Source organism: Strigops habroptila, chromosome 8 (assembly GCF_004027225.2).
Source record: "Strigops habroptila isolate Jane chromosome 8, bStrHab1.2.pri, whole genome shotgun sequence".
Classification (NCBI taxonomy): domain Eukaryota; kingdom Metazoa; phylum Chordata; class Aves; order Psittaciformes; family Psittacidae; genus Strigops; species Strigops habroptila.
The window spans coordinates 35,011,213-35,037,622 of record NC_044284.2 but is presented as its reverse complement, the minus strand read 5'-3'; the positions used below and the strand labels follow the sequence as shown (position 1 = coordinate 35,037,622).

Here is a 26,410-nt window from a genome sequence, read left to right as displayed (position 1 = left end):
TTGGGGCTGGGATTTCACTACAGCACAAGGAGGCTGATGAGGATAGCCCTGGTGGGACCCAAGGACATCTGGGTTTGGGGTGGTTGCTCAGCATCCTCCTGTAACCGGTCCTCTTGTGGTGGTCTCAGGGCAGCTGAGACCTTTCCTAGCAGAGCTGGTTGTGGCACTTGTGGCCCATGGTATTTGTACTGGAGAGCTCAGCTGGCTGATGGGGTTTTGCCCTGTTTTGTTTGGGGGGGACACAGGGGATGGCTACATGTCCTGAGAAGCTGAACCCCGTGTTTGCAGGTGCACAGCATCACCCTGGGGTCTCACCAGCACCCAAGTTTGGCTGGGCATTGCCATGCTGTGGATGCAGAGCAGCTCACAGCGTTGGGCTCTGCTTTTGGCCAGTGCCTGTCACCCTCTGGATGTGCTGGCCATCCCCTGAGACCCCCAGCGCCACCCGTGAGAGCATCCCCCGGCCCTCCCCGGGCTGGAGGTACCAGGGAGTGTGTCTCTTTAATGAGGCTGGGCTTGGAGCAGCTCTGCTGCTGGCACAGGGAGCGAGGGATGGAGCGAGGGCGGTGAAGGAGCCAGTGCCAGAGAGGGAGCCTGCAGCAGGGAGAGGCGGGGAAGGGCCGCTTATCCCCGCTGGGTATCGCAGAACCGAGACCGAGGGGCAGAGAGACTCACCGCGGGGCAGAGAGCTTTGCGAAGGGCAGGACCCAGCGGGTGCTGAGCCGAGCCTGGAGCCCCTGTGTCATTCTCCTCCTCCTCCAGGTAAGAGCCGGGGAGGGGGGGAGTCAGGGGCCGCGGTGAGCCGGGACCCTGCGGGTATCCTGCAATTCCTGCGCGCCCCGAGGTCGCACCCCCGCTGTCGGGGCAGCCGCGGATCGCAGGAGGGTGAGAGGTGGAGGATGAGGCAGCAGGGCCGCAAAAGTGCTGAAATCACCACCCGGCACGGACCCAACTGGGATGGCTCTAATAACTGCTGGGAACGTGCCCCAGGGTATCAGCAGCCGGTCCCGGGCTCACGCCACAAACATCCCGCGGCCGGAGGAGCAGTGGGACCCTTCCGCTTGGCTCTCCCGCCAGGATGTGCCTCTGTCAGGGGAAATCCGTGGGGCTGGGACATTTGTTTTGGGGGTGCCTGTGTTAGGGTGCATCAGGGGCAAGTAACTCCTGCTCCCTGGCACGGGGCTGGGCTTTTCCAGGGGTTTTAGTGGCTCTGGGGGCGAGAACAGCAGCACAGGTCCTGGACATGGTGGTCCTGGATGCAGTGTGTGTGCCAGGGCACGTGTGCATGCATGCACATGTGCGTGTGGAGCAGACTCTACTCTCTGTTTCAACTTCCAGCAGATGAAGCACCAGTGCCAGCCAGGGGAGAGCACCCCCTTCACCCTGTCCTCTTCGCCTGCAGCTGCCAGGAAAATCCCTTTCCCCTCCACTCCTCTTCTTTGGGCTCTCTGCAAAGCATGCCCCACGGGCGCTGGGCAGCAGCTCTGTCACCTCCTGCTTCTGTGGCCTCCTTCCTGCTCCAGGAGTTGGGATGGACCCTGCTCTCCTGCCCTTGTGTCCCATCCCAACAGAGTGATGCGGGGATGTCCCACAGGGAGCGAGGGAAGCAGGGGTAATGCAGACGAGCAGGAGGGGCAGTGATGCCTCCTCGCTCCGGGCGCTACTGCAGAGGTTTGGGCTCCTCTCCTTCCATCCTTCTCTTGTACTCGCCTGTGCATCTGTCACCAGTGGAAATTTCCACTGGGTTTGCCTGTGCCGGGGCTGGCCTCATCCTCCCCCAGGGTGAGGAGGGACGAGGCACCCACAGACATGGGGTTCTGCAGGCAGCTGTTGCTGCAGCAGGTGAAACTCTGACAACTTTGCAGGCAGCTCAGGAGGGTCGGCTGGGCTGAGGCGCCTGGCTTGCTGCAGCAGCCTCGCTGCAAGACCCAGCCTGCCCACGGGTGAGAAGAGAGATGTGAAGTTATTCTGACCTACTGAAGAGTTAGCTCCTTCTGGCCTTCACTGAGGGCCTTTTGCTGCTGGCATGGCAAGTTGCCCCAGCCCCGCTTCTGCTGCATCCCCCTCTGTATCGGGGATGCTGCTGGTTAGACCAGCTCCTGTGGGCAGCAGGTGGGAAGGGAGGACGAGGAGGGAGCTGTGAAAGTGCTGGCAACCATGCTGGGGACAGGGAGGGGGTTGGAGACATGTTGGTGATGCCACACTGGCAGCTGGAGACAATTTGATGCCCTGGGAGAGGAGGACGAAGAGGCCAGGGTGAGGACCATCAGGTCTGGTTTTATTCATTACCATAGGGCTTAGAGCAGGCAGCACAACGTGTAGCAGGGACAGATGGGGCCTGTTTACTCTGCAAGTGTAAATGTAAAGAGAAGTGATAAAAAGCAGACGGGATGGCTTCTCCAGTAAGTCCCTGGTAAACAAGCTGGCAGTGCCCTGGCCAACAGGCAGCATGGCAAATAGCAGGCATGTTGCTGAGCATTAAGCCGGTGCCTTGGGAACAAATGGAAGGACTTTGGGGTGAAATCCATCTTTAATGGCTCAGTGTGGCTGGGCTCGGGGAGTCCCGGTCCCCAGAGCCTAGCTGGGTGCTGTGGTCAGGGCAGAACCTGGCTGATGATGTTCCCAGCAGTGGCATGGCTGGTGTGCAGGGACCCTGTGCCACCTTGTGTGGTGGGAGAGCAGTTTGGGGGGCTCAGCATCCTGCACACAGGGTGGTGATGATGGTGGGGGGTGGTTGGGTGGCCAGGTCCTGCAAGCATAACTCTGCGATGCCAGTTGAGCACGTAAATAGCTCACCTCTGGCATAATGGACTTACTCTCCTGAGATGCAGCCACGTTGCTAATGTACTTCCATGCTTCTCAGGGGCTCTCTGCCCCACACCAGCCAAGGGCTCCATCGTGGTGCTGCCTCCAAGCGTGTAGCCCTGCTCCGCTGTCAAGGATGTTCTGGGAGGTGCACACTGCAACTGTGTGCGGAGGCTGCCCGGAGCCTCCCATTTCCAATGCTCGTACAAGCTGTTCCCAGGATGAAGGCCACAAGAGCGGGGGTACCAGATGGTTCACTTGTACCTGGGCCTTGTCCTTGCCACAGGCATGCTGCGCATTGGAGCAGCGGCACACGGTGTGACGCTGGGACCTCGCTGGTGTTGGGTCGCAGGCACTTGGGGTGGGCAGGGGATGCAGCACGGAAATGCAGACCCATGCCAGGAGCAGGACCCCCCAGCACGGTCCGTGGAGAGGCAGGGCTAAGGCTGACCCAAATACTATATGTGAATACTTGATGGCATAGATTGGGGTGATGTTGGAGAGATGCCTTGGCTCCAGGCAGTCATTTGGGATGCTGTCCCAGGTGGTTTTCCCAAAGTGAAGAGAGATGCGGAGTGGGTTGGTGCCTTGGCTGGAAGGCATCTCCTGCCACCTTTCTTCCTGCAGCCAGTGCCAAAGGGTGGGATGCTGGGTGCATCCATCTCTGGGCAAAGCATTACTCGCACAGATGCAGACAACATCGTCCCCCAAGCTGGGCTCCCCCCCTGCAGTGCTTTCCCCTCTGTGCTGCTCTTCCGTGCAGCGCTGACCTTGTTGTTAATTATTAAACCCCAGCAAACACTGCTCACGGCTTTGTCCTAGATACACTGTGGGCTCCTCGCCCTTTGGTTTTTATTTTTTTTAACAAATTACCCTGGTAACCTCTGTGGGTGGATGGAGATGGGAGCAGCAGATGCTCCTCTGCCAGCCAGTGCAGGAGATGGCCTGGGGAGACTCTGGAGCCATGAGCTGCTGTGGGGTGTCTGAGAGATGAGCTGCGTGTGGCTGTCCATTATCTGTCCTGTCTCAGAGTCCTTGCTTGTCTGCTGGGGCTTGGGGCTTGCATGTAACTGCTGCTACCCATGGGAGAAGACATTTCACTGCCCAGCAGCCAGGTTTATTTACCTGTTGGGTGGAAGAGCTCTCTGCGGGCTCCTGTGGCTCCAGACCTGGTTTATAGGTGGGCTGGGGTCCAAGCAGAGACCTGGGTCCAGGCCCATGTGTTTCATGGACGCTGCAGAGCAATGTCTCTGGGACAGGGAGGGCTGGGGACCTGCTCCCCTCCTTGCAGGCTGGGCAGATGGAAGCAACTTGCATGCACAAGCCTGTTCCTGGCAGACCCCGTCCCTGAGCACCCAGCGCCTGCCTCTCCTCTGCCCGCAGCTGCCCGCTGAGGGACAATGCCAGGCCTGTACGCCCTGTCCTCCTGGGAGCCTCTGCCCCTGAAGAGCTCCAAGGTGAAGGCTTGCGCCAATGGGTACTCTCTGAGCATCACCGCTCACCTCACGTACACCAACCCCCACGAGGAGCCTGTGGAAGGTAAGGGGGAGCTATGGGGGCTGGCAGGGACCTGGGCTGCCTGCACAGCCCCCTAAAAACACCCGTGCTGGAGAGCATCCCAGCCCCAAACTTTGCTCAGTTTGGAGAGGAAAGGCGGTGTGGTGGTGGCACCATCAACACGCAGCATCACCCTGTGGGCAGGAGAAGAGTGAGGCTCAGCAAAACCATTCCTGTTGCTGAGGAAGAGAGGGATTTCATCCTTTCTGCCCTCTGGGCTAGTGAGACTCTGGGTCCTTCCTGTGTGTTGCCCTGCTCCCCTGCACCTAAATCACGCTGCCAGTCAGAGTGGTGCTGCCATGGGCTCTACCGTGCCACAGCAGGGTCCATACCCAGACCTGCCTCGGGGCTCTCTCCCATGCACAGGTGTCTTCATCTACCCGCTGGAGCAGTCGGAGGTGGTGGCCAGCTTTCAGGCGGCAGCAGGCAGCCGGCGGGTGACGTTCCAGGTCCAGAACCGACACCGGGCACAGGACTGCTGCCTCCAGTGCACCCCTAACCCCAGCCAGCCATGCCGCTGTGCCAGTGGTAAGTACTGCTGCATGCGTGGTCCTGCTGGGCTCTCCTGTCTGGGAGGCTCAAACGAGCAGGGATGAAGTGAGGGGGGATACAAGGGGTGAGAGCCAGTCCACTCTGGTGCCTTGGCGTGGGTCTTTGGGGCTGGAGATCTCAGCCTCTCCTTTCCTCTCCCTCCGCCTCTCCCGGGGTTTTACCTGTCCCTTTGCATGGCCCTTCTTACGCTCGCACTCTTGTCCCCTTTGAGAGTAACTAGTGCAATTAATGCTCCCCCATCTCACACACCACTGACTCCTCACCATCCCTCCTCTGCTCAGGCCACCTTGTCGTGGACGAAGATGTGGAGCGCTCCACCTTCATCATCATCATAGGCACACTGTGCCCGTCGGAGAGCCTGTCCATCACACTGAGCACAGCGCAGGAGCTGGCCACGCTGCCGGACGGGGCCCTGCGCCTCCTCCTGCCGCCCGTCCTCACACCCCGTGTCCCCGCCGACCCTGAGAGCGAGCCGGCAAGCTTGTGTGACGACAGGTTGGCCCTATGGTGATTTTCACGGCTTCCTCAGTCTCCGCCACCCCGGGGGGGGGGATGCCGATGCTGGGCGAGCGGGGCGGGGAGCGGGAGCCATCACCACCTCTCCCCTCACAGCCCCACCAGCTGTTTTGGGGGGCCAGGTGCCCGGAGCCAGGTCCCCACCCCAGCGCCTGTGGAGAGTGTGGACGTCTTTCGGGGCCAGACCTGCAACCCTTTTCCTTACGAGTTTGCCTTCGAGCTGCTAGTGAAGGGCCCCTGCTTGCTGGCAGGTAGGGAGGCAGCTCAGGTGGTGCCAGGTGGTTGGGCAAAACCTCCCCAAAACATGGACACTGTCCTGTTGGTCCCTCCATGCTTCTAAGAGAATGTGAGCCCCCTTCCCCCAGCATCCTCTTGTATCCCTACATGCAAAGAAGCCCTTTCCCCATCCCACCCCTGGGGCTGGGACCCTCCAGAGTCACCCCACATGTGGCTTTTGAGCAGCCTCCTTCCCTGGGAGATGTGATGAATGGGGGAGAGCATGAGCAAGGAGGGAATGCGGGTCAGTGGGGATGCAATCCTGGCCGCTGGCCCAGTTAATCCCATTAGAGCTGGCAGGGAGCAGCCACCGCCGCAGTGCCGGGTCCAGCACAGGCGCAGAGCCCAGCGGGTGGGGGGCAGAGGGGCTGCCCTGCTGCCACATCCTCCCTGCAGGGCTGGAGAGCCCATCCCATGCCCTGCGAGCTGACGCCGACCCCTGGGCCAGCTCTGCCACCACCACTTGCGTCACCCTGGCTGAGCCCCACCGCTACGACAGGGACCTGGAGATCATCCTCTACCCCTGCGGTGAGGGGGCACAGTGCCCTTGGCTGGTTTGGGGGAGATGGGGCACTGCCCCAAAAGCATCCGGAGCATTCACCAGCCCCCTGCGGCACAGGGTGGCTCTGAACCCCCCTGTGCCCCACAGAACCCCACCACCCCCACCTGGTGATGGAGGATGGCACCATGACATACCCCGAGTATGAGGCCCACATCCGGAGCCGCCGAGATTACATGCGGATTGCCAGGAAGGACAGCAGTGGCGAGAGACAGGTAACATGGCATGGTGGAGAGGAGGAGGAGAGAGGGAGGCAGTGGGATGTGGGTGAGGAGGACCTTGGCATGGGCCAGGGTGTATGAGAAAGCCCCTGGCCCGCTTGGCTTGCAGGTGGCTTTTGTGCAGAAGCGTTTCCACAAAGACATCTTCCCCAACCCTGTGCTGATGCTGAACTTCTGCCCGGCGGCGGAGGGCGTCCCTGGGAACCTGCAGAGCATCACCCGTGAGGTCCTCTTCCTCGTCGACTGCAGCAGCACCATGAGCAGCCCTGACCTTGACAAGGTCAAGGTGAGGCACAGCCATGGGGTCAGGGATGCTCCCTGGGTGGCCGGTCCTCAGCAGCCCCCCCTTGGTCTCCACTGCCACCTCAGGAGGCTTTGCTGGTGGCCCTGAAGAGCCTCCCGTCGGGGACACTGCTCAACATGGCCAGCTTTGGCGCCAGCGTGAAGCCGCTCTTCCCAACCAGCCGCCTCTGCAGCAATGTGAGTGCCACCAGGCAAACCCCCACCAGCCCTGCTCCGGCTCCTGGCTCCCTGGCATGGTGAGCCGGGGACCGCTGCGAGCCCGGCTCTCCCTGCGAGCAGGAGACGCTGCGACGTGCCTGCGAGCACCTCGGAGGGCTGCGGGCAGACGCGGGCAGCACAAACCTGCTGGCAGCCCTGGGCTGGGTGCTGGCGCAGCCCCTCCACCATGGCTACCCCCGCCAGCTCTTCCTCTTCACCAACACGGCAGCAGGCAACACGGGCAGGATCCTCCGGCTGGTGCGCAGGCAGGCCAGCACCATCAGGTATGGCACTGGCACCATGACAGAGTCACGGTGCTCTCCTTGTCCCCTGGTCTGTTCCCAACAATTTCTCATCCTGCGGCCCCAAATCTCACCTTCACCAGCCCTTCACTCATCACATCCCCCAACCGCACAGGCTCAGCTTCCCCCAGGATTGCCCTAACCTGGCATGCAGCCGGGGTGGCATCTCTGGCTACCAAACACCCCTACCCATCCCTGCTGCAGGGCTCACCACTGGGCTGGCCAGTCCCAGCGCCAGCCCGGCCATGGCTTCCCATCGCGTGGCTCTCTCCCACAGGTGCTTCAGCTTTGGCATGGGTTCACGGGTGTGCCGGCGGCTGCTGAAGGGCATGGCCAAGGTGAGCCGGGGCCGCGCTGAGTTCCTGAGCCCGGCTGAGAGGCTGCAGCCCAAGGTAATGCCCAGGCAGGGATGGAGGTTGTGGGGGACATGGGGGCTACCGTGGTGCCTGACACTGGCTCTTCTCCCTGCCCCAGCTGATCAAGTCCCTGAAGAAGGCAATTGAGCCGGCCGTAAGCGACATCACCATCGACTGGTACGTCCCCGACAGCATGGAGGCTCTGCTCTCGCCCACCGAGTTCCCAGCCCTCTACCCCGGTGACCGCCTCGTCAGCTACTGTGTCCTCTACAGCATCGCTCGCTTCCGCAATAGGCGCCCGCAGGTATGACCGGCGCTGCCCTGTCACGGGGAGGATGGCACGTTCCCAGTGCCGCCAGCTTCTCTCTGTGCCAGGCGCTGACAGCGGTGCCCTCTCTCTCCCAGGGCCGGGAAGGGCCTCACCGGGGCTCAGCATTTCCTTCCCAGGAGGAGGTGCCCAGTCCTGGGGAGAGCTGCCAGCCGACCCGGCACACTCCGGGATCCGGGGACGTCTCCCTGGAGCTCCTTGCCGGGAGCACGGAGGCGTCAGAGCGGAGTGAGTGGGGCGAGGCTGGAGCAGAAGTCAGGCATGGGGGCCGTGGGCTGATGGGGTGTGCGCTTGCCGGGCAGGTATGGATCCTGTGTCAGGGGGAGACATCTGGAAGCGGATTTACCAGCTGTCCTACATCCAGGAGCAGTACGTCCTGACACACTGCTCCGTCAGCACCGACCGCAGCCAGGGGCTGCTCTCCCACAGCTCCACCAGCAGCGAGTCCACCGGCTCCCGTGATGTGGCCCGCGAGGCCCCGGGCACTGATGCCACCTCCCAGCAGGGCCAGAAGAGCCTGTCTATCTGCGAGTCCTCCACCAAATCTGCCCCGCTGCCCTCTGCCCCGGCTGGCACCAAGGTAAGGATGCCAATGGGGTGCAATGGCTCATGCATGGGGGGGCTGCTGTCAGCTTACCTAGGGTCTCGCTGCCCCACCGCGGTTGGACACATGGCTGCCAGCCTGGAAACTGGAGTGCTGCAGCCTGAATTTTAAGCAAGCATCAGCTGTGGATGCCACAGAGAGACTCCTCAGGTGGTTTTGCCCTATTGGACTGGGACAGCTGGGGACAAAAGAGGTGGTCCCCCAGCTTCCCCAGCCAGTAGACAGCTGGGTGACTAACAAACCCCCTGGCCAGCTCAGTTCCTCAGTGATGCTGCAGAAATCAAGAGAAAATAGCTGGGCCAGCACCAGGTAACAAGCCTGCCAAGCTGGAGAGGAGGGGGTGGGCTGGCTAAGCTCCTGTCTGGCTCCTTCAGCCCTCTACCAATGCCACCTGATGCTTCGTTAGCGATTGGTCACATTGCTGCTGCTTCATACTTGGGTTTAACACCCAGCCAGGTCACTGGGATGGGGAGAGGCAGCTCCCTGGGTGATGATGGCCCTGAGGCCAGGTGAGGCCAGCTGTCACCCAGCTCCAGGACACACTCCTGCCTGGTGACATGGGGTTCCTGCCGCACAACAGCACAGCTGGTCGCCTTTGCTGCTGAAATGCCAAGCGTAAGTGATTTCTTTGCAGTGTAAATGATCCTCTCCCAGATCCCTGCTGATGGGGCGAGAGGTCGCATGGGTGCCGCTGCCCCGCCATAGCTTTTAGGTGAAGCACCTCATTGCGGGGACATCACTCTGCGCTGGGGACTGCATTCCACTGTAGCATCATCCAGCCTGAGCTACAGCGCCAAGACACCCCACACACAGACACAGAAAAATCCCTGCCAACTCCTCCTGCCTGGGCGTCAGCTTGAGTCAGCCCCAGGGATGTTTGCAAACTTCCGTCTGGGTGCCATCGGGCCTTCCCACATGTATGAGGAGCTTGGCGAGCATCACCCGCCGCCCTGGGAGGCTGCTGGATGCCAGCCTGCGGAGCAGTGGGACTGGGTGACAGCCAGTGGCTCTGGCCAGCAGCCGGCCGGGGCTACAGGTGCCCCATCACAGCTTGGCGCAGTCTGGGCTCTGTGCCGGTGCCTTTGCTGGGCTGGCCGTCAGCCTTGCCCCCACTGCAGGTGATGATGGCCCTGAGCATGGAGGAGCTGGCACGGCGTAAGAAGGCGCTGGCACGTGCTGCCCTGGCCAGCCGCAGCTTCTCCTCGCCGCACGGGGAGCTGGACGCACACCGGCTCTACCGGGCCCTGGAGAAGGTGTCGCAGAAGAGGAACCAGTCCCTGGAGGGGCAGCTGGACAAGCTGGGACCTCAGGGACGGCAGCTGCAGCCCAGCGCGGTGGAATCAAGTGTGTGCTGGCTCTGGGGGAGGAGAGTGGAGGGGATGGAGCCAAGCGGCCCTGCCTTGCTGAGCTCACGTCTTCCTGTTCCCAGATAACCTCCTCTCGCCCACACACCTGGACTGGGACATGCTGGTGGAGCCCTCCTACCTCTTCAGTGCCTCACCGGTGCCTGAGCCGGGGGAGCCCAGCCTGTGCGATGCTGGCCTGCCCCTGCGCTGCCAAGTGGTGATCCACGCGCTGCGAGCTGGCAAGCCGGTGTCCTGGGAAGTGACGGCCTCGTTGGAGTCAGTGATGCAGCCCCGGCTTGAGGGGCCAGGCAGGGAGGACCCTCCGCAGCAGGCGGGCAAGGCCTGGGACAAGCCACTGCACCGCCTGGCAGCACGCTCCATCATCCGGGACAACGAGAACGCGGCGCAGCGGGAGGCTGAGCTGGAGCAGGGTGAGTGCCGGTATGTGTGCGCCCAGCCCCGGCACAGCCCAGCGTCCCCCAACCTCTACCCACTTTGCTCTGGGCAGGTTTCGCCCGCCGGTTTCGCCTGAAAGCGGTGCAAACCAGCAAAGCCTGCAACGTGCCTTCTCTCTACACTCGCCTGGTGCCCGTGGACGGTGTCACACAGGCAGCCCTGCCTGCAGCCCCCGAGGTGTGGGGCACAGGTACAGCCAGGGGGCCTGGCGTGCTGAGGGGACAATGATGGGGCAGAGAGCTGAGGTCGCACCGTCCCTTGCAGCTGGTTCCACCAGGCAGTCACGAGCCACCGCAGCAGGGAGCTGGCACCACAGGAGCTCTTCAGTGGGTCTGGGCCAGCAGCGGGATGTGGAAGAGCTGGATGAGGCCCCTGTCACTGCAGGTACAGATCCAGGCCCTTCTATGGCTTATGCTCCCGAGGGAGCTGCCTGAGCACTGCAGTCCCTGTGGACCATTGGCTCATGGCTGAGTGGGGCATTGTGCTGGCTGGAGCCCTGTGGATGCCCGGGAAGAGGCACCTGCCCCACGCTGGGGGAGATATGGGGGGGAGCAGCATAGCAGCCCCTGGCAGCACCTGTGGGCCGTGAGGGTCTCGGGAGCCTGGGGGCCATCAGGGCTTTGCTCTTTTGCAGAGCGAGGCGAGACCCCCACGTCTCCGGCCAGCATCTCGTCCCCTACCTATGGCTGGGAAAAGCAGAACTGCTTGAATGGTGAGTACAGGGTGGAGGGGGCCAAGGGCTGGATGGTGGGGCACAGGGGTGCACCCAGGGAGAAGGACGCACCTCTGGGTGCATCATGGCCCCTCATGCTTGGCTCTCCCCCCTTGCAGGGCCTCCATCAAGCCCATCCACCACCTCCATGGACTCCCAGAAATCCACAGAGAGCATCATTGGCTCCAGGTGAGGCTGTGGGTGGAGAGATGTAAGGGCCCAAACATTGGCATGTTGCAGGGGGAGGGGAATGGGGCTGCTTCTTGGGTGCTGCAAGTTCAGTGTCCCCTGCCAGGTCCAGAAGAATAAGAGGGGTTGATGCTCCAGCCCCTTCCCTGCAGCAGGTTGGGGTCCAGCTGCCCTTTGGGAATTGTGTGTGTCCTCTCTGCTAACTCACCTGTATCCCTGCAGGTTTAGCCTGAGCAGGCGCAGGGGGCCCAGCCTGGCGCTGCGCCTGCAGTGCCTCAGCCCGGAGAGCGAGCGCTCCAGCAACCACGACTACCTCCCACTGGTAAGGACCCCGTCCCCACCCCACCCTGCTGGGTTGCAGCCGTGCCGCCCAGGCGATGCCTGGCACCACCAGCAGCAGCACACAGGGACGCTGGACAGTGCCTGTGCCCCAAGAACACTCCTGCAGACCCACCACTGGGTGCTGGGGGCCGCAGTGCGTCTGTGCTCCTGCCTGCCCCCCCCCCAGTCATCTGCCCCCCTGTTGCAGGTGCAGCTGCAGCAAGCCAGGGGCCCATTCCAGCTCACTGAGAGTTTCTCCGATGTGGTGCAGATCCCGTTGGACCGCCTGCGCCGGGCCTCCCCCTATGCCTCCCACCGCGCCAGCCTCAGTCCTGTGTCCCCAGGGGCCAGGAGCAGCCCCCAAGCAGGGCCTGGCAGCGAGGAAGGCGAGGAGCCCGCCACAGCCCCGCAGCCTGGCTCACCCCCATCCCAGAGCACTTGCTCCGAGGTGCCCAGTGCAGCTGTGTGGGCACAGGCAGACAGCGGGCATGGCTCTGAGTCCGACACCGGCCCCCACTCGGCTGCTCCCTCCGAGGCTGGCATGAGCTGGCAGGACATGCGGCCGGAGGACCTGGAGAGTGCCAGCTGGGCCACGGCGGTGGCCTTGGCATGGCTGGAGCATCGCTGCGCCGGCTTCTTCGAGGAGTGGGAGCTTGTGGCGGCCAAGGCGGACGCATGGCTGCAGGCGCAGCGGCTGCCCGAGGGGGTGGACGTGGCCTGCCTCAAAGGGGCAGCCAGGCACTTGTTCCTGCTGCTGCGTCACTGGGATGAGAACATCAAGCTGAACATGCTGTGCTACAACCCCAACAACGTCTGACAGCCGCCAGAGGGGCCAATAAAGATGCCCGGCTCCACACTGCATGCACAAGTGTCTCTCTTACGGGCAGGGAGGCATCAGCCCTGTTCAGGTCACACTGGGGCTCACCAGAGCCCTGGGGAAGGGGTCACCCCCTTCCCAGCCATCTCCTATGGGAGGGAGCATGCAGGATACTAGGAAAAGCTGTACTGGAGGGATCAAGTACAGCTTTGGGCTGCATCAAGGTGATTCAAACCTTGAGGCAAAGCAGTTCTGCAGATCCTCTCGCAACCTTACCCCAGAGGCTGCTCCCCCTGCCCTAGGCAGCACTCTCCCAGGGTTGGGAAGGGATCTCCCATGGGCTCAGCAGCTGCTCTGCCTCCCCACAGGTGGGGCAGACCAAGGCATGGCCATCTGGACACCATCATGGCACAAGGATGCTGCAGCCGGACAAGGGCACACAAAGCCCCCTTTATTGGGGAAGTCCTGCCTGTTGGGGGTCCCCACACTGCCCCCTTTGCACAGTTCCAGGGCTCACAGCCCCTCCTGGGATGGCTGGAGGCAGCCTGGGAGCCAGGTGGGGAAAGAGCAGGCAGAAGGGGCAGTCCCAGAGGCCGTTTCCCATTGTCCGGCTGGCTCCACTCTCACTGGGCCTTCTTGGAGATGGCTGCAGGCCTCCTGCTTGGCAGGGGGGTGTGTGTCACCGGCGGGGGGGCCGTGCCGTACCACAGCTGGAGCAGGACGAGTCCATGGCAGATGTGGAGGGAGAGGGAGCTGCAGACCGTGGAGGGGTAGGTGTTCCAGCAGAGCTCGATGACACCCAGCAGCAGCACCCTGCAGGGGGGGAAGCTGTGGGTCATCATGGGGGGGACACAACAGCCCGCTTGCTCCCAGACCCCGCCAGCAGATGAGTGGTCCCTCTCCTGGGAGCACGTACTTGGGCATGTGGGCAAGCTTGGCAGTAGGGGTGCACCACAGTAAGTAGGGCAGTGTGTGGAAATACCAGACATAGAACTGGTAGTGCAGGGAGCGGCTGCAGCAGACACCCAGGAAGTTGGAGGAGAAGAGGACGAAGATGATCTGTGCACTGGCGTTAAGGGGACAAACGCAGGGGGCTGGAGGTGCAATCCAGCAACAGCTCCTCAGCTGTACAGCACAGCTCCTGCTCACTGACAGCACTGCAGGACCGGGAGCCTGCAAATGCTGAGCCCAAGGTCCACCCTGCCTTCTCCCCCACTTCTTGCTGCCCACCCTGCCAAAGGATATTGTTGACAGTTAAGGGAGGGGATGCATGTTTCCTTTCGGCAGGGTCCTTCAGCAGAGCCAGGATGCTCTCTTTGGACCTGAGGGGGAAGCATAAACATTGATGTCGACAGCTGCTGAAATTCCTTCCCACCCGAACCTTGCCCTGTAAGCCACGCTGCCTGAGCAGCACACTCCCCAAAACAGGACAGTAATTCACCCCTATTCCTGCCTGCAAGCCCAGAACTGCAGCGTTGTGCGGGCAGGGAAGTCACGGACCCGTATCCTGCACCATGGGGGCTGACCGAAATGGGGTTCCATGGGGGAACCAGCACCCATGGGGAATACTGAGTCTCACCTGTGCCACCGGTGCAGTGCAAAGAGCCCCAGGCCAGCCAGGTGAACCAGGAGCAGCGTGGCATGGAAAGCCCGATTCTGGAAAACCTCTTCTGAGAGGAAGCGCCAGTTTACTGTCCATTTGAACTGGAACTGGCGGCCCAGGTCGAAGGAGCGAGTCAGGTACCCCACAGGGTTCACCAGCAGGAAGGGCAGCCCCAGAACCACCTGCCGGAGACACACCAGCGCCCTCGCAGCAGCTGCAAGCCAGGTCTCCATCACCCTTTCTACCTCCCGAGAACCCCAGCGACAGGGACAGTCAGCCAAAGATGGGAACCCCACGATTTAGATTACTTGTGAAGCTCCAGCTTGCTGTGTGTGGCAAACTCAGATGCTGGTGCCACTGTGTATCCACCCAGAGGCCTCCAGCCCCCAGGACACCCAGACAGGACGCTGTGATGCAGGCAGGAGAGCCCTCTACCCCTTGCTGATGGGGCTGCCAGCCTGCCCCTGCAGTGATGTCTTGAGCAGGGACCCACCTGGAGCAGGGCACAGATGCAAAGCTTGGGGATACAGCCCCGGAGACCGAACTGTTGGAGGAGGAGGAAGAGAAGTCCTGGTGCGAAGAGCAGGATGTTCATCTTCACGGACACAGCCAGGCTGAGTGGGAAGCTGCATTACTGCTGCGGCCCCCACCATGGGTGCTCAGGCAGCCCCTGGACCAAGCGCAGCCTCTTCCCTGGTGCTGAGCTTGTTCACACACACAACATGCCATGGAAGGCAGCCCCCACCTGACCCCAGACCCTCACCTGAAGAAGAAGCATCCCCAGGACCAGTGCTCCTCCAGGAAGAGGTTAATGGCGAGGAAGAGGATGGCCATGGCCACAGGGTCGTTAAAGAGCCGCAGGACAAAGATGGAGTGGATGCGGTAGGAAGCGCAGCACATGAAGAAGAAAACATATGGGGGGACCTTGCAGGGGACAGAGAGACATGAGGGCAATCACCAGCCTGTCCCGGACCCCCGCTGCTGCCGAGCCCTTCCACAGCTCCGATGCCAGCCCTGGCTTCCTGCCCAGTGTGAGGGCTCAGCAGGGCAGGACAGGCCCTGCGGCCTCCAGCAGGGCCCCCCGGGCTCCAGGCTACCTTGTTGGTTCTGCAGTAGATACGGAAGACGAGGAGGAGGTTGAGGAGGTAGAGGCCGGCAAAGAGATATTGTGCCAGGCGGATGTCCGTGCCGCGGCCCGTGGCATAGTACAGGCCCAGGAAGATGTAGACGAAGCCGGCGGGGTAGCTGTAGAGAGACAGGAGTGAGCGGCCAGGCCCTGCTGCCCCCCGGGACCCCGGCTGGGGGGAGCTCGGGCACCCCCGTCACTCACACTAGCGGCCCGGTGTCGCCCTTCAGCCGGGTGTAGTCGAGGGTCCCGTTGGCAAACCCCTCCACCTCCTCCATGTAGGCCTTCCAGTCGATCTCGGTGTCTGCGGGCACGGCGGGGCTCAGGCGGGGCGGGGGGCGCTGGGGGCACGGCGGGGGGCCTCCCCCCCCCCAGACCCCGGCCCTGCCCCGCTGCTCGCTCCCAGCCGAGGCTCCCCCTGTCCCCCCTGTCCCCACCCGGGCCCCGCCGCCGCCCGGCCCGGGCGCTGCTGTCACCCTGACAGCCCGCTCCGACACCCCCACCCCCGCGCCGGGCCCGGCCTGGCCCCGGCACTCACAGGGGACCCTGCGGATGACCCATAGGTTGACGCCGCCCTCGGCCAGGCAGAGGCAGGCGGCCACCAGCGGCGTGTAGCTGGGCTCCAGCAGCGCCGCCCGCCGCTCCCGCCAGGCCCGCCGCAGCACCGCCGCCCCCCGCCCCGCCGCCATGGCCGGTGCCGCTCCGTTCCGCTCCGTTCCGCGTTTCCGGCCGGAGCGCTTAGGGCGGTGCAATCGCCGAGGCCGGAAGGCGCACGTGGGGGGCTCCCCCGCCCGGCATGGAGCGGCGGCGCGCACCCGCCGCCAACCGCCGGTACCGGCAGCGCCGCTTCTGGGACCAGCTGTATCGGGAGGAGGGCGCCGAGCCCCGCGAGTGGCTGGGGGCGCTGCCCCGCTTCCTCCCGCACCTGCAGCCTGAGCTGCGCCCCGCTGACCGCATCCTCGTCCTCGGTACGTGCCCCGCGCCCGGTGCCCGGTGCCGGGCGGGCGGGCAGGGCTCGGCGTTCTGCCGGTGGATGCGCTGGCGCCGGCCGCGAGGGGGCGGTGCGGCACCGGGCCGGTACCGGGGGCAGCGCCCGGCGCGGCGGGGCCCGGTACAACCAGCCCGTAATCCCACCTGCGGGCTGATCGGCAGGTTCAGCCGCGCCGGGCGGGCGGGATTAGGCGGTGTCATCACCGATCCTGTTAGCGGATCAGCCGCCGCCAGCTGCGATTAATGGCCCCCAGATCCGCCCCCCCGGGATCCCTCTCAGAGCCGCTGAGCCCGGGCGGAGCGGCTCCCCCGACGAGGCGAAGGGAGGCCACAGGGACTCTCCCCGTGCGTGTCGCGCCGGGGACCCGTGTCCTGCCAGGGCCGGGCTGGCACTGGCCGAGTGGGATGCTGGTCCCCTGGGACAGCCGTTTTTCGGTCCCTCTGTCTGTCCATCCCGGTTAAGTCCCCCCATATGTGGCACACTGCCCTAATTTGCCTCTGATGCTGGCCCCACAGCAGGCTCGTGGGGGGCACAGTCAGCTCCTGCCCCACAGCACCGCCGAGGGAAGCACTTGGGACCTCCCTCCCACCACCGGCAAGCCCACGGCACCGGTGCATCCCATCCGGGTGGGGGGTCTGGTGTGCGAGGGCTGCTCTCCCCCCGCAGCCCTGCAGGGCGAGGAGCCCAGTGCACCCACCTTGCAAGAAGAGGGTAATTAGGAACTAGCCGAGCACTTGCTAATTAGCGGCAAGGTGATGACTGGCTCCCTCTCTAGCTGCCCTAGCCCACCCGCACCCTTCCCTGGGTCTCAGAGCATGGGGTTGGGGTGCCGGCAGCCCTTCCGTGGGCACCCCACACCCGGGCTGAGCCGTGCCTCACGCAGGCTGCGGCAACAGCGCCCTGAGCCATGACCTGTACGAGCTGGGCTACACCGACGTCACCAGCATCGACTACTCGCCTGCCTGCATCGCGGCCATGCGCGCCCGCTACGCCTGCTGTCCCGGCCTGCGCTGGGCTGTCATGGACATCCGTGCCCTCGCCTTCCCCGACGCCGCCTTCGACGTGGTGCTGGAGAAGGGCACCCTCGACGTGCTTATGGTGGGGGAGACCGACCCGTGGAACGTCTCGCGCCAGGCAGCCGCCACAATGCACCGGGTGCTGGCGGAGGTACGGGGTGGGGGGAGCTGTGTGGGGGGACAGAGGGTGGACCCCATCCCCATTTTGGGTGGGTGAAGGTGCAGAACACCTCAGCACCCTGCTTCACTGTGGATACCCCAGCCACTGCCTTGCCCCACCCCAGCTGGTGCTATCCCCTCTGCTACCCTGTAAGGGGGCACCTGGGGGGCTTCCAGAATCCTTGGGGGTGATAGACCCCCCTCCCTCCCATCACCTTCTCCCCTGGGAGGTGGATGGAGCCAGGTGTGTCCCTGGGGACCCTGAGTCTTGCTGGAGACCTGGGTGACCCCTCTCTTTATTTGCATCCTGAACATGAAGGGGTGGCAGTAAAAATGGACCCCATCCTGGCATGGGTGGGTATAGGGGCACCCAAGGGTGCCTGGAGGGGACCTGGGGGACACACCGAGGTGGCCCTGCCTGCCCAGGGTGAGGTGAGGACCACAGGGCTGTGACGGGTGCTCACCCCTCCCCAACCCAGCTTCCATCTCGTTAGCGGGGTCCCCAGCACTCGTCTGGTCCGGGGTTGCCATGGCAACCCCCGTCAGCATCGACATGGCCTTGGCGTTGCCACGGGGATGGGCGATGCCTCTGGGCCCTGATTAATTGCTGGTGTGGGAGGCAGGGAGGGGATTGAACCTACCCTGGCGCAGGGTGCAGGTTGTGGCAGCCTGCACTGCCCCGCGGGGATAACTGTGGGGGGGAATGACCACTGTGCTCCATGGCACCCCCGGCAGTGGCACGGGGTGCTGGGGTGCCTGGGTCTATTTCCCCCCCATCCTCTCTTGCCCCCCTGAGCCCAGGTGGGAGCAGGACCCCGGCGCTGTGGGCACTGGGGCTGTCCTCACCACCCGAGCCTGGCCTGCCCACACTGCTGCCTGTCCTTGTCACTTGGCCAAACGGCAAGGATTTAGTTTTGTTTTTTTTTCCCTTTTCCCTTTTTAATCCCCTGCTCAATCCCTGCGCTCCCCCAGCATCTCTGGGCACTGGCCTCCACCCGCGGCTGGTCCCTGCTGTCCCTGTTCCCGGGGGGATTCACTGGCTTTTCCCACCCGCTCACTGCTTTGCCAGGCCCTGTGCAGGGGTCCGGCAGTGGCTCGCACCCCCCTTCTCACTCCCATCCCTCTTCTCATGGCAGGGGGTTCATAGCCTCTGTCTTGCTGTCCCTGGGGAGGGTAGGGAGGGGCGGGGACCCAAAATGCACAGGATACACGGGTGATAGGGACACAAAAATCCTCCCTGCCTCAGGGACACCCCTGTCCCAGCCACCAGGGGGCCGTAGGGTAGATGTCAGAGGGGGGAGCAGCCCCCCGCACCGGCTGTTGGATGACAAGGTTTCCTGCACCCATCTCTAAGCAACGGCCATTAATGCTCTATTAATGAGGATGGGATGTGGGATGCCTCAATCTGCTCCAGCAGAAGATCCCTGCCTGCCCCCAACCCTAGGGACCCCTGTGCCTGTCAGTTGGGAAGCTATGGGGTTCTTTCCAGGATGGATGCATCTGGCGCTTTGCAGGAGTGATGCTTAGCTGGGTGCTGGGAGGGATTGCAGGGACATGCCTTCCTTTTCCTGGCCAAAACCAGTAAGGTTTGGTTCAAAAGCTACTGCCGCAGCAGGGGGGAGGGATACACACAGAGGCTGCCTGTCCCCTGTGTCTGTTCCTGGCCCCAGCCAGCACTGAGCCGTGGAGCTTCCCAGTAGGATTAAACCAGAGCTTGGGAACCCCGCTTGGCCCCCAGCCCTCTCCCCTGCCGCAGTGGCTCTTTGCCCTTGTGGGGGGGAAGCTGGGGGTGTCCCTTCCTGGGGCAGGGTGCTGGGGTGGGGGGGGCTGGCCACCCGCCCGCCCCGGGCACTGCTTTTGCATGCCGAGCACGCGAGCGCTGGCCGTAAAAGCCTTTTGACATTGGATAAAGCCAAGCAAGAAAATTGATGTTCTTTTCCATCCTGTTAGTGGGGGCTTAATTCCAGCAGGGAGAAAATGGTGATTAAAAGGGTCAAGTCCTTTCCCATCCAAACCTTTCCCCTCCCACCTTGGATGCTGGGTGTTGGGGGGGGGGTGGCACTGGGTACCCTGAGGAGGGGTGGATGGGATGAGGGTCCCATGCTTCTCTGGGAGGGCCCTGTGCCTGGTGGGGTGAAGCTTTTCGCCACGCCAGGGTTGGGTCTCTCCTGTCTGCTGTAGATAGGGGTGAAGAGTTTTGGGATGCAGGGAGAGACAGTGCATGGGGACCCCCATTCCTCATTGCCACTGAGCTGTGGGGGGTCTGGGGACATGTCAGAACTAGGGTGGGTGTCTCTGTGGGGGGGTGAAGGTTAGGACAGGAGATTTGGGGGTGTGATGGGAGAGGCTGGGGGGGGGATCTTTGGCAGATGGTGATGTGGGTCCCTGGGGACAGGGCTGTCTGTGTGAGGGGGGGTGAACCTCACTGTGTCCCCTACCCCATCCCGGGGATTCTCCCGCTGCAGGTGAGCCGGGTGCTGCGCCCAGGGGGCTGCTTCATCTCCATCACCTTCGCACAGCCCCATTTCCGCAAGCCCCACTATGCCCAGGAGGCCTTCGGCTGGTCTCTGCGCCACGTTGCCTGCGGGGACGGGGATGCCGGCGCCTTCCACTACTTCCTCTACGTCATGCGCAAGGGGCAGCCCCTGGACCCCCCCGACCTGGCCCTGGGGCTCCGGCTGCACCAGCCCCCCCCACCTCCTGACCCGCCGCCACCCCCTGCCCCCCCAGACGATGAGGACTACCTCCTTGCCATCCAGCTGTGACCAGGGGGGCTTCCCTGGCCTCCCTCCACCCAATAAAGCCTTAAGCTGCTCCGCCTTCACGGGTGGGGGATGGGGGACCAGTGCTCCCTCCCCACCCCACAAGCTGCCCAGTGATGTGAGTAATGGGGAGAAGAGCAGGCTTGGGCTCCTCCTGGGAGCAGCAGGATGCTCCAGGGAATGGGTGATGCTGTGCCCCCTCCCGGCCCTTCCCTCGCCCAGCTGGAGAGCAGCCAGGGCTCCGGGCTTTGCGGACAGTAATGAAACCAAATCGGGTTTAATTCCACCCATCCATCTTGCAAAGAGCAGCTCCCTCTGTACCCCCAACCCCGGCGGGGGCAGCTGCGCTAGGGGGTGCCTACTATCCTGCACCAGGACCCCTGGACCAGCCTCCCTGGCCATGGGGCTGTGCAAGGACACCATGTCCTTGTCACCCCCCAGCTGGGTGGCAGGGCGTCTGAGATGGGATGTGCCATATGTGCCTGTGTCCCCCCCCGATCCCCTCTCCTAGATGCCGTGACAGCACCGGTGTGCCACATACGCCTGGCCTGTGTCCGCCTGTGCCTGGGGCCAACAGCACGGTGACACGCGTGTGCTGGGGCTAGTGACAGCCACGCCACCACATGCTGGTGGGGCTGGCTGCACATGGGTGCTGGCATGGCGAGCGCCACCACGGGGGTCCCCAAAGGCTGCTTCACACCAAACCTCCCCCGGGTGGGTGCCACTGGTGGAGGGGTGCAGAGGGCACCCCTCCTCGGAGGGACAGCAGTGACACCAAAGAGGCGAAGCTGCCAGGCTGCTGTTCCTGGCACAAGGCATAAGTGGGTCAAGCGGTGGCTCCCCCTGCGCTGGGTGCTGGGGAAGGACTCGGGGCTCAGCCCCCCACCCCGCCGTGCCACCCCATCCCACTGGCACCCCGAAGACCTGCCGGTGCCTGGCAGGGACAGAAAGGAGCAGGCGCTGCCGGCCTTGCCTTGGTACATGAATGTATTTTATTCATCGCATTTTGTTCACCAGTACAGTGAAAAATGGCATTTAAATTTACAATGGATCATTTGTAGAACATCATGACACAAGTATCTTTTTTTTTTCTTTTTTTTTTCTTTTTTCGTGTTTTTTTTTCTCGGTTTTGTTTTTTATTTGGTATTTTTTCATTGTGTTGTGGGGTTGGGTTTTTTTTTTTGCGTCGTTGTCTCCATAAATGCCACTCGTAGGTTATTGAAAAAGATGACGAGTTTCTCATGCACATCAGACCCCCCCGAGAAGCTTCTTAAAAAATAAAATTAAATTAAAGTACAAAATTAAAAACAACGACTCAGGCCGGTCCCTGCCCCCCCCGCTCCCCCCGCGCTCGGCGAGGGGCCGGCGCCCGCCGCTGCCCCGGTGGGCTCTGCCCGGTGCTCCGGGAGGGCACTGCGGCGGCCGGTGGTGCTGTCCCGCTGCCGGGGCTCGGGCCGGGGGTCCCCGCGCTCCTCCCCACGCCTTTGGCTTTCCTCACGCTCCCTCCATCGCTCTCGCACCCTTTACTTCCCCCCCTCCCCTCGCTTTTTTCTTCTTTTTTTGTCTTTTTCTTATGGAAAAAAATATGAACCTTTTTTTTTTTTTTTCTCTCGTTTGTTTGTTTGTTTGTTTGTTTTCTCGATGCGGTTACTTCGACATCTCAACGTCAGCAGATCGTTTTTAACAAAGATTCGGATATAAAAATACAAATATGAGGAGTTTCTGTTTAAAAAGAAGCGTGCCGGAGTGGTGGGGCTGACCCTCGGCCCCTGCACCGGGCGCCCGGGCCACCAAGCTCATGCAAAAAACGATGGAGCAAAAAATGTCTCTGGACAGCAGCGCTCCCCCCTCCGCTCGTGGGGCCGGGTCCGCCCCGGGGTGGGGGGGCCGCGCCGCGGAGCGGGAGGCTGGAACCCACCCCCGGGGAGAGGGGGGGTGTCTTTGCCCAGGGTGGGGGGCTCGGCGGGTCGTCCCTCTCCCGGGGGAGGGGTAAAGTGCATGGCTCGGGGGGGGGTGGTGTTGGCCGCAGAGCCCCCCTCCCGGGCCGGGGGAGGGGGGGCACGGGCTCGGCCTCCCCCTCCTCGTCGGCGGTGCAGCCAGCATGCGGGGCCGGGCGGGCTGGGAGCGGGGCACGGCCGGCGGGTCCTGGCGGCGGGTCCCGGCTTACACTCCCGGCGGCGACTTCTCCGTCATGCCCTTGAGCACCTCGTCTATCCGGTCATCCTCGATCACCACTGCGGGGACAGGCGGGGGGCTCGTGGGCGAGGGGACGCGGACCCGGTCCCTGCCCCATACCGCGGCTTTCGCCCCGCTCGCCACCCCAGGAGGGCTCCAGATATGCCCACAGATGTTGGGGAGCAGGGCCAAGGGGTTCAGGTGGGTGCAGTGGGGATGGGGGGGGTGCCCCCCTTCTCCTGCACGGTTTGGATAGGGGCAGCACCCCCCCCGCAGCCAGGCGGCCGCCTCTGGAGAAGCGGTTTGGGAAGGGGGAGCAGGAACAGACCAGGAAGGACCCCCCCCTCCTCTCTGCGGCAGGCGCTGATGAGAGCAACAGGACTGGAATGGGTAATGACCCAGCGGGGGGGGCACCGCCAGCTCGGTGGGGGGGGCAGCCAGACCCCTGCCAGCATCACCCACTACACAGGACACCCCCCATCATCGGCATCACTGCTGGGGAAGCCAGGCAGGTCCCCCAACCCTCGTCAGCATGACAGGCTGCATGGACCCCCAACATTGCTATCACCATGAGGGGCTGAACAGCCTCCTGTCAGAATCACCCTCCAGACAGACCCTCCTCAGTATCACTCGCTGGGCCGCCCCCCCCCCCCTTCCACCAGCATCATCAGTGGCAGGCTGGACAGACCCCCACCAGAATCACTGTCAGGGGGCTACACAGACACCCCCCCCTCCCACCAGATCAACATCACTGGTTGGGCAGATCTCCCCCAACACCATCACCCTCGGGAGCGGAGGACAGAACCTCCCCCCCCGCCATCACTACTGGGGTGGTCAGCAACCCTCCCCATCACCACCCCGGGGGTGAATTGGCCAGACAGCCCCCGCGTTACCAGCATCACTGGGGCAACAGCCATAGCCCCCCATCACCACTGAGGAAGAACCGTCCCCCCCATCACCCCCGGGGGGTTGCTAGGCCCAGCCATCACCATCCCAAAGGGGATGGAGCAGGCAGTGGCTCCCCCGACTCAGGGCTGGGGTGTATCTGTGCTGGGGGGGGGCCTCTCTTGCCCCCCCTTTTGCCCCTGCAGCTCAGAGAGGGGTGTTTGCCTACAGACATCCCCCCAAGCAGGTGGAGTGGGGGCTGCAGGGAAGGCAGGGGCCGTTCTCGGGGGTCCCCAAGGCATCGGGGAGGATTGATGGTGGCAGATCAGGGTGCAGGGGAAGCGGGAGGCGTTTATTTGGGTTCTAATGGAAACAGAGGAGCTGTTGAAAGGGGTCTCTGCGGCAGGCAGTAAAGCGGGGGGGTGGGGGGGGAGCAGGACACACACAGGCTCATGGAGTCCTGGAGGGACAGTAAACCGGGGGGGTGTTTTTTGTTGATCAGCATCACTGGCAGCTGCTGGTGGGGGTCTCTGCGGCAGGCAGAAATGTGGAGGGAGAGAGGGTGATGGAGCTGGAGGGGCTGTTCCTGGTGATGCAGGGGGGGGTGTTTATAGCGAAGGGGGGGGAACAGTCCGGGGGGATGTGGGGACAATCCCAGGGATGCTGAGGAGCAGTTCCAGGGGGTCCCGGGGGCACTTGCAGAGGTGCCAGGGGGCAGCCCCAAGGATGCTTGGGGACAGCCCCAGGGGCAGCCCCAGGGGCAGCCCCAGGGATGCTGCAGGGTAGTCCCGGGGGGAGCCCCAGGCTGCCAGGGGTGTGGGGCAGCGCTGGGGGGACAGCGCCACTGTCTAGAGCTGGGAAAAGGGGGTGCTGAGGTTTTGGGGTAATGCCGGGTGTCATTTGCAGAGCTGGGGGTCCCAGGGATGCCAGGGAGCAATGCCAGGGATGATGTGGGGCAGAGCTGGAGATTCTGGGATGCCGGGGGCAGTGCTGGGGATACTGGGACGGCAGTGCTGGGGACGCTGTGGGGCAGTGCCAGAGGTACCCAGGGGACAGTGCTGGGGATGCAAGGCAGAGCTGGGAGTCCCAGGAATGCTGTGAAGCAGTGCTGGGGACGCAAGAGCCAGTGCCGGGAGTACCGGGGATGCTGTGGGGCAGTGCCGGGGATGCTGTGGGGCAGTGCCGAGGATGCTGCAGGGCAGATCCGCGGGATGCCGTGGGGGAGAACCAGGGACGCAAGGGCAGAATCGGGGGTCCCGGGGATGCTGTGGGGCGATGTCGGGGGTGACAGGGATGCACTGGACAGTGCTAGGGATGCCGGGGATGCGAGGGCAGAATCGGGGGTCCCGGGGATGCTGTGGGGCGGCGCTGGGGATGCAAGGGCCAGTGCCGGGGATACCGGGGGGCAGCGCCGGTGATGCTACAGTACAGGTCCGGGGGTCTCGGGACAGAGCCGAGGATGCAAGGACAGATCCGGGGGTAGCGGGGACGCTGTGGGGCAGCGCTGGGGATGCAAGAGCCAGCGTCAGGGTTGCCGGGGATGCTGCAAGGCAGACGCGGGGGTCCCGGGGATGCCGTGGGGCAGCGCCAGGGCTGCCGTGGGGGCTGAGACGGGGGTCGATGGGGGGCAGAGGCGGGGGGTCGGGCGGTACCTCTCTTGGCGCGGCCGATCTGTCCCAGCTTAGGGGGCCGCTTGCCCTGGTTGCCCCCGAAGAAGGCGTTGGTGTCCTGCAGGCGGCAGCTGAAGGGCAGCTCCCCCGCCTCGGGCTCGGCGCCGTAGCGGCCCACCTTGTCCTCGCCGTAGGGCAGCACCTGCGACATGGCGGGGCCGAGCGGGCCGAGCCGCGCCGCGCCGAGCCGGGAGCCGGTCTGCGGCGGCGGCGGCGGCGGCGGGGAGGAAACCCGGGCGGAAGGATGAAGTCATGCATCCGGGGGGAGCGGGGACCCCCCCGGCGGGGGGCGGCTCCGGAGCGCCGCGGCCCGGCCCGGCCCGGCCGGACAGGGACGGGGACCCCCGCGGCTGGTGCCCGGTGCCCGCCAGGTCGGGATGGGGACACCCCTCCCCGCCCCGTCCCCAGCCCCTGCCCCGTGCCCAGCGCAGGATGGTCCCCCCGGCACAGCCTTGCCGGGGCGGTCGCCCCAACTCGGGGGTGCCCCTAAACACGGGGTGCCCCTATGGAGCGGGGATCCTTTGGCACAGCCAGGCCAGACAGCCGGGGACCGCCAGGCACAGCCAGGCCCTCCCCGAGCACACCGAGGTGATGCCAAACAGACCCCCCAGCACCACGCTCTGGCCCTTTTACCCCTCCCCCCCAGCCCTCCTCCAGGGCAGGCTCAAGCCCCCCAGAACCTCTGAGTCGGCTCCCACCCCGAGTCTCCCCAGCTTGGTTGTCCCCACTTGTGCCTCTTGCCCAGCACCCAGCCAGGCACCCCCTCTCACAGATTTCCCAGTTTTGGGGTCCCCCCTTGGAGCCACACCAGCCCCAGCCCCTTCCAGTCCCCTTGGCCCCCACACATAGGCCACTGCACATGCATGTGCATATGTTTGTACACATGTGCCCATCGCATGTGCTTGCAGGACTGCGGGGGACACATGGATGCGATTCTGCAGGTGCTGTTGAGTGTGACCCAGATGGGGAGCATGCCCTGGGATGCCCCTCGCCCCGTGGGTTGCCCCTTCCCCGGGGGTTCTCTGTGGACAGGGGGAAGGGCCATCCCCCATGGGGAACTTGCTGTGGGTCAGCAGGGAGAGAGCCACATGAGTAGCCTCAGTGTTCCCGCAGAGCCCTGTTTGTGTCCCCTTTACACATCCCTACCCCAGACCCACACTGGCCCTTTCCGCCTGCATTTTCTGCTGCCAGGACAGTGATTGCACTAATTGCCATTGGTGCCCCTGAGCAGCCTCACCTGGGACCCCCCATCAGGGTCACCTGGGGCTGGGGAGCTATTTAAGCTTAGTCTGGGGCTGCTGCTGCTTGCCTGAGTTGTGGGCGTAGCTCTGGTCCCTGGATCTGGCTGGCTCCTGGACTTGGAGTGATGCTGGTGGCAGTGGCTGGTTGGAGAGGACCATCCTGGCATGGGGCAGCCCTGCTCCTGCTTCTCCCTCGCATCCAGGCCCCACTGCTCACCTGGGTGTGCTGGGTGGTGGCAAAGCCTGAGCCTTGTGTGGGAATGGCACCTACCAGCCCCATGAGTATCCCCTCTGGGTGTCTCAAGAGGGCAAGAGTGGGATTTTTACAGACAGCCCTGTGCTCCATCTCTTCCATGGCCTGAGA

General features: G+C 63.8%; 4 protein-coding genes across 4 annotated transcripts; 2 read left to right on the top strand and 2 right to left on the bottom strand.

The window, feature by feature from the left end:
• The first annotated feature begins 288 nt into the window (after positions 1–288).
• On the top strand, positions 289–12,455 carry VWA5B2 (von Willebrand factor A domain containing 5B2). Its single transcript, XM_030494813.1, has 22 exons — positions 289–762; positions 4,189–4,344; positions 4,729–4,890; positions 5,196–5,409; positions 5,527–5,681; positions 6,103–6,234; positions 6,356–6,480; positions 6,596–6,772; positions 6,856–6,966; positions 7,069–7,271; positions 7,567–7,681; positions 7,764–7,949; positions 8,051–8,201; positions 8,276–8,553; positions 9,696–9,921; positions 10,007–10,354; positions 10,432–10,569; positions 10,644–10,763; positions 11,014–11,091; positions 11,211–11,280; positions 11,503–11,602; positions 11,810–12,455. Exons 2-22 carry the CDS (start codon positions 4,206–4,208, stop codon positions 12,416–12,418), a joined length of 3,837 nt encoding a protein of 1,278 aa, XP_030350673.1. The 5' UTR covers positions 289–762; positions 4,189–4,205; the 3' UTR covers positions 12,419–12,455.
• Positions 12,456–12,838: 383 nt separating this feature from the next.
• ALG3 (ALG3 alpha-1,3- mannosyltransferase) lies at positions 12,839–15,875 on the bottom strand. Its single transcript, XM_030493771.1, has 9 exons — positions 15,686–15,875; positions 15,352–15,451; positions 15,119–15,266; positions 14,785–14,945; positions 14,515–14,635; positions 13,998–14,203; positions 13,664–13,740; positions 13,335–13,479; positions 12,839–13,231 (listed from the first exon to the last, which is right to left on the bottom strand). The coding sequence occupies exons 1-9, from the start codon at positions 15,834–15,836 to the stop codon at positions 13,042–13,044; spliced, it is 1,299 nt and encodes a 432-aa protein (XP_030349631.1). The 5' UTR covers positions 15,837–15,875; the 3' UTR covers positions 12,839–13,041.
• Positions 15,876–15,893: 18 nt separating this feature from the next.
• Positions 15,894–21,608, top strand: EEF1AKMT4 (EEF1A lysine methyltransferase 4). The gene is made up of 3 exons (XM_030493770.1): positions 15,894–16,115; positions 17,022–17,305; positions 19,779–21,608. The coding sequence occupies exons 1-3, from the start codon at positions 15,944–15,946 to the stop codon at positions 20,076–20,078; spliced, it is 756 nt and encodes a 251-aa protein (XP_030349630.1). The 5' UTR covers positions 15,894–15,943; the 3' UTR covers positions 20,079–21,608.
• On the bottom strand, positions 21,238–25,083 carry CAMK2N2 (calcium/calmodulin dependent protein kinase II inhibitor 2). Its single transcript, XM_030493772.1, has 2 exons — positions 24,788–25,083; positions 21,238–22,309 (listed from the first exon to the last, which is right to left on the bottom strand). The coding sequence occupies exons 1-2, from the start codon at positions 24,954–24,956 to the stop codon at positions 22,239–22,241; spliced, it is 240 nt and encodes a 79-aa protein (XP_030349632.1). The 5' UTR covers positions 24,957–25,083; the 3' UTR covers positions 21,238–22,238.
• Between the last annotated feature and the right edge of the window lie 1,327 nt (positions 25,084–26,410).

What these genes read in the sequence shown, in the direction of transcription:
- VWA5B2 (XM_030494813.1), top strand. Translation starts at nt 4,206, where the DNA reads ATGCCAGGCCTGTACGCCCTGTCCTCCTGGGAGCCTCTGCCCCTGAAG. An exon ending in GATCATCCTCTACCCCTGCG is followed by an intron (nt 6,235 to 6,355) that starts GTGAGGGGGCAC and finishes TGTGCCCCACAG; the next exon opens with AACCCCACCACCCCCACCTG. An exon ending in AGGCAGGCCAGCACCATCAG is followed by an intron (nt 7,272 to 7,566) that starts GTATGGCACTGG and finishes TCTCTCCCACAG; the next exon opens with GTGCTTCAGCTTTGGCATGG.
- ALG3 (XM_030493771.1), bottom strand. Translation starts at nt 15,836, where the DNA reads ATGGCGGCGGGGCGGGGGGCGGCGGTGCTGCGGCGGGCCTGGCGGGAG. An exon ending in GGCGACACCGGGCCGCTAGT is followed by an intron (nt 15,267 to 15,351) that starts GTGAGTGACGGG and finishes GTCTCTCTACAG; the next exon opens with CTACCCCGCCGGCTTCGTCT. An exon ending in TCTACTGCAGAACCAACAAG is followed by an intron (nt 14,946 to 15,118) that starts GTAGCCTGGAGC and finishes GTCCCCTGCAAG; the next exon opens with GTCCCCCCATATGTTTTCTT.
- CAMK2N2 (XM_030493772.1), bottom strand. Translation starts at nt 24,956, where the DNA reads ATGTCGCAGGTGCTGCCCTACGGCGAGGACAAGGTGGGCCGCTACGGC. An exon ending in GATCGGCCGCGCCAAGAGAG is followed by an intron (nt 22,310 to 24,787) that starts GTACCGCCCGAC and finishes CTGTCCCCGCAG; the next exon opens with TGGTGATCGAGGATGACCGG.
- EEF1AKMT4 (XM_030493770.1), top strand. Translation starts at nt 15,944, where the DNA reads ATGGAGCGGCGGCGCGCACCCGCCGCCAACCGCCGGTACCGGCAGCGC. An exon ending in TGACCGCATCCTCGTCCTCG is followed by an intron (nt 16,116 to 17,021) that starts GTACGTGCCCCG and finishes TGCCTCACGCAG; the next exon opens with GCTGCGGCAACAGCGCCCTG. An exon ending in TGCACCGGGTGCTGGCGGAG is followed by an intron (nt 17,306 to 19,778) that starts GTACGGGGTGGG and finishes CTCCCGCTGCAG; the next exon opens with GTGAGCCGGGTGCTGCGCCC.